Below are 12775 nucleotides of genomic sequence, written 5' to 3' on the forward strand. Positions count from 1 at the left end.
GGCAGTGAAACTCTGACCCCTTTTTAATCTTTATAATTTACATAGTTTTGATTAATAAAACATGATTTTCGCACAATTACTTGAAGAATATAATTATATGACTTCAAAACAATATTAATGTGCTGGGATATTTGAAAACTTATGCTTTTTAACACTAGCATCACACATATCCAGCTTCATATCTACGGGTTCTCATAGACGGTAGCTCAGGGGAAACAATGTACTTGAGAGTTGAGCAGCTCCGGTTCAACAAAACAGATCAAATCTGTGTTGAAATGACGCGGTTGCATCGACAAATGAGTTTTTATATCAGTTTTGCATTTGTTAACACTATCGGTTAGGTTTAGGGTTGGATTTGGTGTAGGGCAGTGCTTCCCAACCACGTTCCTGGAGGCCCCCCAGAACTGCATGTTTTCTATGTCTACCTAATCAAACACACCTGATTCAGATCATTAGTTCATTAGTAAAGACCTGAAATGGGTGTGTTGGACAAAGGGGAGATTCAAAATGTGCAATGTTGGGGGGCCTCCAGGAATGAGGTTGGGAACCACTGCTGTAGGGCACATTTCCAACATGACAGAGCATTAACTTTTAGCAACAGTCCAGGGATATTTAAATTTTAAACCGCCACAATACATACCAATATACCAGCATAATAAAAACGTGCCTGAACCTGTTTTTAGTGCCACTCAGTGGACATTTCTCTTCGGAGGACCATCATAGTCCTTCAGATCAAAAAGTTTGAAAACCTCTTCCGCTTCCCTCTCAAAAATTGCATTCATGATTTCTCAGAGTTCTTCATGCTCTCAGAAGCCGGATGCGGGCATATGAGAATAGAGATTGCAATCTGATATTGTTTATTTGGATTATAATGCCAAAGATACTATCAGGATTGAGCGGGTGCGAGTTAGCATTTGAAAGGCGTGTGGCAGTGGGATGCGCCAGTGAAAATCTGGCATTTAACACATTCTCCCTGCTCTCATTTACCTCTCGTTATTAACATAGAGACTTGGGCCCTGCTAAAGGACAGCGCTCGTTAACACTATGACTTTCTGCTTTTAATGAGGCTCTGACACATCACCACACACTTACACACTCACATGCAACCAGAAGTCCACACTAATGCATGCAAGTCCACCAATGCACACTTGAGATCGAGGATGAGAGATTTGAGGAGAAACACATTTCTGACAGGCAGAATGAGCCATTGATCTGATGCTCACTCATTCTACTGCAGTTACTCACTTCACAGGCATCAAACGCACCAAAGGAATCGACTAAACAGGCTGAGAAACATGCAAGAAACCTTCTTATGGCCAACTCAGCCAAGCCTAGACACACAGATTCGGTCAAACAGGTTTGGTTATATTTTTGGAATCCAACATCAGATCCGTCTCAGTCCAAACAATTAAACCTCATATTCATCTATGTCAAGATCACGTGAGCTTCATTGTTTCCACATTTGCTCAGTGTATTGCCAATGGAGGTCACTGGCTAAAAAATAAAACACTGGCCAAAACACAACAGATATGCTACGTTTGGTTGCCTTTAGCATGGTCAATGATTGTTTTCAATGCAGAGCCAATTAAATAATCATACATACCACTTACATACATACATTTTTTTTAATTGCTGTAATTGTACATAAGTGACACTTTTGTTAACCCATCCATATTTGAGCTATAAATAAAATGCAGAAACTGCATTTTAAAATATATGTTATAATAAAGAATCAACCAGAAGCTACAGAACTACTGGAAAATCTTGAGACGCCTTGAGATCCTCGCAGCCATTGACTGGCAGCTGCCTATTATTTGAATTAAGGTATAAAGCAAAAAGCATTTTTGAGGCTCTCACATTATACTCCAGATTGCTGTCAATCCCACGATCCCTGCTCAGCTCTAAGGGGTCAAGGTTTGGATAGTTAGCAAGGCTTTATTAGCAACTTTCCTTTGACATCCATTCAAAATTCTAACAAAAAACTTACAAAAAAATAAAATAAATGTATTTGCAAGCAACATATACTACCATTCAAAGGCTTAGAGTCAGTAAGAAGTTTAGCAAGGATGCGTTAAATTAAATCAAAAGTGACAGTAAATACATTTACACCCTTAAAAATACTATAAATGTTGTTCTTTTCTATTAAAATTTCCACAGAAATATTAAACCGCAAAACTGCTTTCAACAATAGTAATAAGATTGAATCATCATATTAGAATGATTTCTGAAGGATTATGTGATAAAACTGGAGTAATAATGCTGAAAATGTAGCTTTGCATCACATGAATAAATAATATTTTAAAATATATTGAAACAGAAAAGTATATTTGTTTTATAATTTTATAATTTTACTGTTGTTACTGCATTTTTGATTAAATAAATGCAGCCTTGATTAAAAAAAATGTCATACCGGCATCTAACTTCTGAATGCCAGTGTAAATATCATAAGTACAGTATATTTGCATTAAAATGCCAATGGTTAGCTGTCCCCCGGTACTACAAATACAAATTGAAAACAGACACTCCTCCAGTCATGTCTCGAAATCACCAGTTCTCACCGACTTCCGGTCACTGCACATCACACATTTAAACACCCTCAACACGTCACTAACTAACCACAGGTAAAAAAAAGAAAAAAAAGAAAAAAAGAAGCCATGCTCATATGCAATCAAAGTTCAAGCCCGCCTCCAAATCCAATGCTGAAAAAAATAATTAATTAAATACGCCACCTGCAACCGTAACACCTGTATCTGTCCAAAAGGAACAGGTGAGTTACTGCACTTCAACACGGCGCTCTCATATCCATCAGCACCATATGTCGCTCCGGAGGGCCCTAGGGACGCGGTACAATACACTGCAACCCAACTGACAAGTCTGACAGCCTCACGACAGGAGGGAAAAAGTCCCTGTGAATTACAGTAAAGCTACCGCCACTGTATCTACCTTTTGATTCTCTCTCCAAGTGCCCAGTTTTCAAAGTCCGCCGCAGTCGCACTAATGAAGACAGGTTACGTTCAAGAGCGAAAAGAGCGAGGGGGATAAAAAAAGGCACAAAAAGAAAGAGAACAATCAAGTGCATGCTTGAAAGAGAAGAGAACAGGACAAGCAATAAAAGACAGAGAGAGAGAGAGAGAGAGAGAGAGAGAGAGGGAGAGAGAGTTTGGAGCGCTGACAGAACTCACCGTTTGCTGCAGGTCAGGGATGCCTATGCGGACGACCAGTGTGTTGCCCTGGGGTTCCTCCATGGGGCCGGCCGGCGCTCGGCAAACGTCGGCGTGCGGAGAGCGGGAGATGTCCCCCCGGCTGGTGCTGGAGAGGTGGCGGGGAAGAGGCTGCGCAGGGCGAGAGTAGATGAGGAGAGGGAGAGAGAGAGGCAGCGAGAGAGGGAGAGAGGAGAGGGGGAGGGCGGAGGGGGGCTCAGACGGGAGTTCAGGCTGCTGCTGTGGACGATCTCTGGGCTGGGAAGGCTCATGTTTGCCCGAGCCCGCACTCACAGGCATGCTCTGTGTGTGTGGAGCTCCGACTGCATAGTGCCTCCCTCACGCACACGCGCACACACACACACACACGCACGGGGAGCTGCTGGCACACGCGCACACACACACCAGCGCAGGGAGAGAGAGAGAGAGAGAGAGAGAGAGAGAGGGGGAGGGGAGGAGAAGCAAGAGAGGATTAGAGAGAGAGAGAGAGAGAGAGAGAGAGAGAGAGAGAAAGAGAGAGAGAGAGAGGTTAGATGAGTGCTGTGATTAAGCATTTCAAGCATCAAACCTGTAGGCTATAATGCCGGTTTAACACATTTATCAATGAACAATAAAACAGATTACAACATCAGCATTAAATAATCCAAAACAATCAGATTAGTTTGCTAAATGACCTGATATTGGTTATTTATTATTGCAAAAGCTCTCTTGTTTCAGTTAAATTAGTATTTTGTTTCTATATAGGACCTCTGGTGCAAGCAACCAATGTTCAAGTCTTCAGGTCCCTACACTCTCTTCTCAAATGATAAAATTAAAATACAATTTCACGCCCATTTAATTATTTATTTAATTGAGAAACTGCCGTGTAAGTTATCACAAAATATACTGCTGCAAGGCTTATGTTTATACCGTACTACATCTACAAGAAGTTACCAAGACTGCATTCACAGTCTTTGATTAAAACGGTTATATTTTAAAATGTAATACAAATGAGAATGCTAACGTTTAGTTATATTCCATATAAATGTAATTTAGAATATAATTTATTCATGTAATGCAAAGCTGAATTTTGAGAATTATTACTTCAGTCTTTAGTGTCACATGTTTTTTTTTCAGTAACACTTTAGGGTTGCTTATTAGCATGCTAATATTCTAATATGAATATTAGCTATTTATTAGTAGTAATAAAGCACATATTAATGCCTAATTCCACATGACCTTGTTCTATATACCGACTCCTACTCAATACCTAAACTCAACTACCTTGATAACTATTAATAAGCAGCAAATTATTCATTTACTGGGGAAAAAGTCATAGTTAACAGTGAACAAGTGTTCTCTATTCTGAAGTGTTACGAATATTGCTTATTATCATCATCGTCAGTGTTGAAAACAGTTGTGCTGCATAACATTTTTGTAAAAAGCCATGATACTTTTATTCATTCTTTGATAAATAAATATTTTTTTTTTATATATATAACAACATGAACGCCTTTACTGTTACTTTTGATTGATCTGTCCTTGCTAACTAGAAGTATTTCTTCTATATAAAGTCTATATAAAGCTTTGGGGTCAATAATTTAAGTTGCCTTTAATTTAATTAAAAAAAATACAATTATTAAAGAAATTATAGAATCTAAATGAAAAAAGAAGAGAAAGAATTTTAAATCTGTGGACTACAATTCTGGTTAAACACATTTCTGAATGAACCATAAACTGAATTAGAACATAATCATTAAATAATGCAAAGAATACACAAAAGAACTGATCGATTACTAATAACTGACCGCTGACCCAGGCAGATGATTTCATACATACTATAGCTGTGCTAGTTTCATATCGCCTACATCGCTCCAAACTGTCTTTCTTCTCACATAAAATAAACTCCAATCAATATTTAATGCGTATTCATCTTTTATTCAGTAAACAGCCATGTAATTTGGATAAGAGGATAATACACTTTCAGCCAATCATTATCGCAAAATAAACCCATTCCGGGTTTACATGGTTAATAATTGCGAGAATTACAGAGCAAAATGACAAAAGGGAGATTTTGAGCAGGACAGGCAAACCTGCGGGCTACAAATCACAATCAGACAGATTACAGTTAAAACGATGATATCAGATACAACGAGAATTCTAGTGATCTAATAAATCAGATACGTGATAATCGGCAGAGCTTCAGTGTAAAAACATAAGCGAATGAGTGAGAGAGAGAGAGAGAGAGAGAGAGAGGCTGTTGAACTGCTATATTGATTTCAAGCAAATATTGCCTTCGCAGTCCACAGCAAAGCAACATCTACCAACACTATCTGACAAAGTTTGATGTGTTCACACATCGGTGAGTGTCACCTCACGCTGTCAGTTTGCGTGTATGCGTGTATCTGTGCGCGTAAATCAACATTTTATCAGGTTGACCGAATACTATGCAGCACGACTAAAGAGGTGCTGCTGCACAACATCACATAACACCTGGACCAGTAAGTGCTCCGTATACAGTATAACACACAAACTGTGTTCACGTCAGTTTTTAATGCACGCTTGAGGCTTTCACAATGCTTAGGTCTACAGTTAATTTACAAAAGAATGAATGTGTGCGATCCAGTGTTAAACGCACTGAAATAATGCTATAGCTGCACATACACTGCAGAGTTAATGCATGCAAATTACACGGCACTATCGGCTGGCTTCATGCTCTCTTTGCAAATTCCCTCCTCAGCGTGCAACCCAATGCAGGCAAACAAAAAACAAACAAATAAAGAAAGCAAGAAAGCCTGACATGCAATCAGCAGAGAGTAAAACAGTTATGGATTCACCGCAGGAATCCCCTCCCTCCCATCATTGTGATGTCATCATGCTAGAGCACTCCCATTGGCTGGATCGCCGTCACTGACTCCTGCTCTCATTTGCTCACATGCCCCCGTCTTTATCTCTGCGGGCCAAAATCTGATTGACCCCATGTCATTGTTCCACTTTATTATGCCGTCCATCTCAAACTCATCCGATCCCATGACGTGTTTCCCCTCAGTCTCTTTCTCATTCCTTTGTTATCCTATTTCTCATTCACTGTCTCTCTTCCCTGTACAGTGTTGACTGACTATTTCCTTCAGTTTGTCTTGATCAGCAGCATAATTGCGTGTCTTTCTTGCGTTAACACTTATGGGCATATTGTTTTCTAAACTGTCATTTTCTGGTGTGAACACACACAGAGCTGGGCTGTATGCCGTGCCGCCTCTGTGGGAGGTTGAATTAGCAGACAGACAGGCAGTAGATGTAAAAACAGATGAAAGTTTTATAGTGTGCCGCTAATGCTTAAAATCACTTCTGCTTGAACCTATCTTCTGCATTATGGTAGTGCAATTTATATATATATATATATATATATATATATATATATATATATATATATATATATATATATATATTATATTTTTTGCATACTGAGACAGAAAGTATAATATTATACATTTGCAATTATTTTTAAATAAAAAATATTTGAAAATATTTATCTACCTGCACAGAATATAGTGTTATATATTGATATAGCTGACAGAGACAAGGAAAAAATCCTTGCAAAACCAAAGAGAAAAACACAAAATAAACTGATTTTAAGAGGAACGTTTTGTAATGAATTACTTACCCCCCTGTCGTACCAAACCTGTGATAGCTTCGTTCTTTATTATTTAATCGCTCGTAAGCGGTGTTGAGAGTAACGCATTACAAAAGTAACGCATTACATCAACGCGTTACTTTGTGCTGTAACGCAGTAATCCATTACAATACAATTTTGGTAATGTTGTACTCGTTAGAACAGAGTCACAGACCTGAGCGGTTGAAGAATACGCTACAGAGCAGGACGGAACATGAACACTTAAAATGCATGTGTGTAAATTCAGTCGAATGATAGAGCAAACTATTCGCTAAAATAGCCTAACCTCTTCAGCAACGCGGTTCTGTCAGACGCGCATAGACGTCGCATGTGTTATTATAAACATTGCGTGTTTTCTTTCAGAATTATCACTGGCCGGTAGAAAGACAAAAGTGGGTTGCATAGACGTTTTTACCTAAAAATGAATATAAAGGTGTGAATACTTACATTTTAGACGCATTGTCGATAGCCAGCGAAAATAAATCCCTAGGAGAACTGCTGTGATTCTCAGATCAACACACAGTATCAGAATCAATTGAATCAATCTGAAAGAATCGATGCATGACTGAATAACTTCCTTATTAAATCAGAGATTTGCCACCACCTACTGGCGCTGTTAGTTTTTTATTTACATTTTTGTGTGTTATGAAGCAACTTTTTTTGTAATGTCAAAATTTATGCATTATGTGATTTGATTTTTTTTTTACAAATTATCACTTAACAGGCCTATTTAAAACATACTACTTTTGTAATTCTGACAGTCATTGTCCTTACTGCATTGTGCCTATTACATTATGATGTTGATTTGGAGACCTACGCAGTCATACTACACCATTTTGGCATTATACTAGATTTATAATAAGCTGCAATAAACATTTTAGCTATTTAGATTGGCTTGTCATAGATCTGCGGTTATTTTAATGAAAGTAATTCAAAAAATGTAGTGTAACACATTTCAATTTAGAGACACTAAACTAACTACTTTTAAAAGACAATAACTAGTAATATATAATGTCTTACAATTTGGAAGTAACTTGCTCTGTTCGTAAGATATTTTAGATAAAAAAAGGAAAACTTCTGAATGTCCGATTGACTGCCAGTAAATATAACTGTAAAGGTCCAGAAAATTATGAAAGACATAGTCAGAATAGTCCCTCTGCCATCAGTGGTGCAATCTAAATGTTATGTAGCCATCAGAATACTTTTTTTTTTTTTACATGAAAAATTATGATGTTATTCAACAATTAGAATCTCTCTACGTCATGGTAGTGCCATTTTGGAGAATATCTACTGAACACAAACTGTATGCTATTCTGTGTCAGCTGCACACATATGTTTTCTACATATATTAACACTCCGGTTTGAACAAAAACAGCATATCTCGCACCTTGTGGTGCAGCTGACACAGAACAGCATGCATAGTTTGCGTTCAGTGGATGCTTTCCAAAATGGCACTACGGCGAGAGAAATGGAGGAGACTAATTGTTGAATAACATCATTTTCTTCTTTTACAAAAGGTATTCTCATTGATCCATAACATACAGATTGATCCAATGACGGCAGATGGGCTATTTTGAAGATGTATTTCATTCTTTTCTGGACCTTGACAGTGTTCATAACATGGCAGTTACAAGCCTCCCAGTTTTCATCCAAAATATCTTAAATATATATATATATATATATATATATATATATATATATATATATATATATATATATATATATATATATATATATATAGCATTATTAAATGATAAAGAATTTACGTTGAAACAAAGCATGCATATCAAGTCATTTCAAGCAGTATAAAAGACACTAAAATATTTTATGTCCATTGAAAGCTCAAGGCAGTAAGTAGTAGCTGCTTATATCACTTCTGAAATCAGCTTTAATCTGAAAATCAGACAACTCCACACGCACACAGCTAAGAGAGAGCAGTCAAGATGATTTAACATGCAGTACGCAGTGTCTTGAGCATCTGCTAACATGAACCAACCAACGGCAACATGCATAATGTAGCTTTCGCTTCTCTTATATAAATGATGGCCCTTATAATAGAATATCACATTTAAAAACATATATAGCCATATATATGTTATGAAAGTCTAGTCGCGTCTTACATGAAGGCTAAGTCGGAGTCTGTTTCAGGCCATTTCCCAGTACCATTCCCTGTTTTTCCCCAGCCCATCTCATTAAAGTCTTCATCAATAATAACTAAAAATAACATCTGCTATATGACTTTGAGTAGATATTTCTCAGCAACTGGCAACAGCTCAGAGACAGATTTAACAGGACAACAGGCCTGCACACATACAGCAAGACAAGCCTGGCAGAACCCAGCGTCGGTATTTCAAATAAACACTCTCTTTTTTTTCCTCTATAAAAGACACGTCAAAAGGAACAACTTTTTGAGAAAACAGCAACAAAACCAAAAAGCCTCCACTGATACCATGAGAGACTTAAAACTTCGAGGAAGTTGAGGCAAATCCGCCTGTGATCAGTCAGGCTTGTGCAGGCAGATCAAACTGTCTCACACATTGGATCTGTCCGTGAGCATGAGTACCGCTTCCAGACAGAGAATGAACTTCAGTCACCACAGCGGATGTTCACATCACACCACTGCCAGCTTCCCACAACCCACACAACACTCTCAACCGAGCATCTGATGAACGTCACTTAAATGCTAGGCTATTATTATTTATTGTACATTTGGTCACATTTTATTTCAAGGTCCAATTCGCACTATTAAAGGAACGCTTTAATTATTTTTTGGGAAAATAGGCTCATTCTCTAACTCCCGGAGTTTTACCGTTTTTGAAAACCTCGATTTTTCATTTTCTGTCGGGCTTAGTACACGACGTAACGACAGCAGAGTCACGTTTTAAAAAGAAAAATACTGAAAATTATTTTTAAACAAGATGCTTCTGGTCTAATCGGATTCAGTGATCTATGCTAAAAGTGCTATCGCCAGAGACAGAGATCGGCTGAATGGATTCAAAAACGGTAAACTTTTTAACTCTGGTAGAGTTGTAGATTGAGCCTATTTTCAAAAACAAAAGCAAAGTGTTCCTTTAAGGAACCATTAACTATGACTTTTGCATTAATAAACTCCTAATTTGTTGTTTAATAATAGTTGGTAAAGAAGTTGTTAAGTTTAGGTATTTGGTGATATTAGGTAGATGTAGATGTAGACTATGGTCATGCACAATATGTGCTTTATAAGTACTAATAAACAGCCAATATATTTTTTTGCTAACAAGCATGGGAATTGGTCCCTAAACTGAAATGTTAACTTACCACGCTTTTACACAAAGGTGCTTCACGATGCCATAAAATAACCTTTTTGTCTAAACGGTTCCTTAAAGAACATTTGAATAACCTTTCTGTTTCTGGTTCTTTGTGGCAAAAGAAGTGTTCTTCAGATTATAAATAGGTAAGAAAGAGATGGTTCTTCTGTGGCATTGCTCTGAATTACCTTTATTTGTAAGAGTGTAATTAAAACATCTTAAAATTATATAATGTTTAAGAGACCATTATTATTATTATTAAAACCATTATTATACGATAAATATTATATACACATTGTTCTTAAGTGCATGATCATACAGTGTATGAACTGAAGGTTTAATAATATTTGCATTTGAATTTATGCAACCTAATGATCTGTTAATCATTATGTTTAATATTTCAGTAAACATTCTCTATGACATATCATATTTGTAGCCATTTGAATTAACTTAACTTGAATTAAACTTAAAAACTAGAAAGTCCAGTTAAAATTATGGTTTATTATCCTAAACAACAGGTTAACATGCATGCAAGGTAAAAACAAAAAAAAACCTTTTCATTTTCTTATAATATGCCTTTATTATTACCTTATTTGTTCAACAAAACCAAAACGACTCGTTTTTCTAAACTAATCCTTCCAACCTCCGATGATGGGTTGATTATATTTAAAGCATTGTTTGTGGGCTTTTTTGTTCCAAAACAGCACATAGTGGCAAATAATTAATTTGCCTTTTCATTCAGAAACAACACAAAAAGACCAACAAGTGAGCGGGCAATATGCTAATGATTCATTTTGACGTCAACATGAAACAGCTTGGGGCTTGTTTCAATGATTCAGAGTCGACTCTTTTTTTTTGAGAGACAATACCTTTATACACGGTGCACTTTCAGATTTAAAACGTTGCAGGATGTTTTCAAAAATCGTTAATAATTCATTAAACAAAGCTATTATAAAGTGTCGCCTATGCTATTCTTAGGGTGACTTTTAAATATGTAGAATATATGTACAACTGTCGATAAAATGTTTTAAAACTAATCTATTAAAATACATTAAAATGAAAAAAGCGTACTGATATATCCTAAGCAAGAACATGCACCGTCCCTAACCAATCCTCAAAATTACACAAATACATAACCAGTGACAAAACCACTGCAAGAATTAAATGTTTGTAAGCACTATAGCTACAGTTACAGCCACATCGATCGACGCGTCTGTCGCTGCCCATGTACCAGCGTCCATCCCTAACAGTAGCATCTGTTACAGTTTGCAATATATTCAGGAAACTACATCGCCGACGAGTTTAATTCCGGAGCTGTTACACACTCCACTCGTTTGAAAAGTCTCCAAGGACGGAACAGAAATGAAGGTGAAGGGTAAATAACAGCGAAATCAGAAAGTGAGGGAGACTGTGATAGTTTGCTGTTCGAAGAGGCTCCGACTGCTTAAAAGTTGGCGGTGTCAGAAAACATATTTCATCTCCATTACATCATGCCCCGCCAAAGATAGAGACTATCTATAGACTAGAGCCGGCCATCGCAGCCTTTACACTCACAACACAGACATCTGCGTTTCCAAATGCGCGAATATGTTCTGCGCTGGATTTCTCCAAAGCAAATACCGTTGCATGCAAAACAGTAAATAATAGGAGATTTTATTGGCAGGCTAAATGAGGTTATCGCATCTTCCTTGCTGGGCGGCTCTACCCGAAATCCTCCTTTGGTTTCTGCACAACACAAAACGCTCTGCGGATCGCTCTCACATACAGTCTCCAATGGCTCCCCTTATTTTCAATCCAGCTGTCAAACAAAGTGAATTATTCATGTTCTCACTGTACACTAGGCTTTTGCGCACAAACTGGTCAATGTATGCGCATTTTTAACACGGCTGAAACCCGAACACGTCCAGTGTCAGGACTAAACATCTGCCCCCAAAAACCCCTTAAGGTCTGATCTGGATCAGACCCGGATGTGGATCCGGATCCAGATCTTTAGCTTCACAAATCCCTCCTCGCTGTAATCCAGACCTCTGGGTCTCTGCAGAGTTGCCGATACCAAACAGTGTGAATAATGTTATTAATGTTTTATTTATAACAGTTGGATTTCCTTTGATAGCGAATAAAATTTTCATTTTATTTATGTAAATGTATCATCTTTCATGTAAACCCTGCTTTGCGGATCCGTTTACACAACAAAATGCTGTACTTATCAATGTAAGCTGAGCTGATGGGGGTTTTTTTATGGCTGCGTTGAGAGATCTTGGGGAAGTTCAAATATCTTGATGTGCTTCTTTATCCCTTTATCCCTTCTGTATATTTACAGACAGGAACGCTGAGGATAAAAACGGTGTGGAAAAAGAATCTGAACACTGTGTAAATATCAAAGAGCACAAACAGAAACAAACCTCCAGGGTCCCGTACACCACAAACATATCACAACAACCTATCTAGATACCGGATATTAATTAACTTAAGCGACGATGGAAAAAAAACATTATCAGAAAATAGGAAAATAATTAATCATACACTGAGACAAATATGTTTGTGATCATTTGCTATTAGTCGTGTAAGAAAAGAAGCTGTTCTGTACTGTGAATAAGTCATTGCTAAGGGTTGTTAAGTTACTGTTTTCCCGTTAAATG

At 37.4% G+C, this 12775-nt stretch overlaps 1 protein-coding gene across 1 annotated transcript in view; it reads right to left on the bottom strand.

The window, feature by feature from the left end:
• Positions 1–12775, bottom strand: part of shank3a (SH3 and multiple ankyrin repeat domains 3a) — a 225513-nt gene that overhangs the window by 161163 nt on the left and 51575 nt on the right. Inside the window, exon 3 of the mRNA XM_043264469.1 lies at positions 3183–3582. Coding sequence (XP_043120404.1) covers positions 3183–3500 — 318 coding nt within the window. The 5' untranslated portion in view covers positions 3501–3582. The remainder of the gene's footprint in view (positions 1–3182; positions 3583–12775) is intronic.

The sequence above is a fragment of the Puntigrus tetrazona genome, chromosome 18 (assembly GCF_018831695.1).
Source record: "Puntigrus tetrazona isolate hp1 chromosome 18, ASM1883169v1, whole genome shotgun sequence".
Taxonomy (NCBI): domain Eukaryota; kingdom Metazoa; phylum Chordata; class Actinopteri; order Cypriniformes; family Cyprinidae; genus Puntigrus; species Puntigrus tetrazona.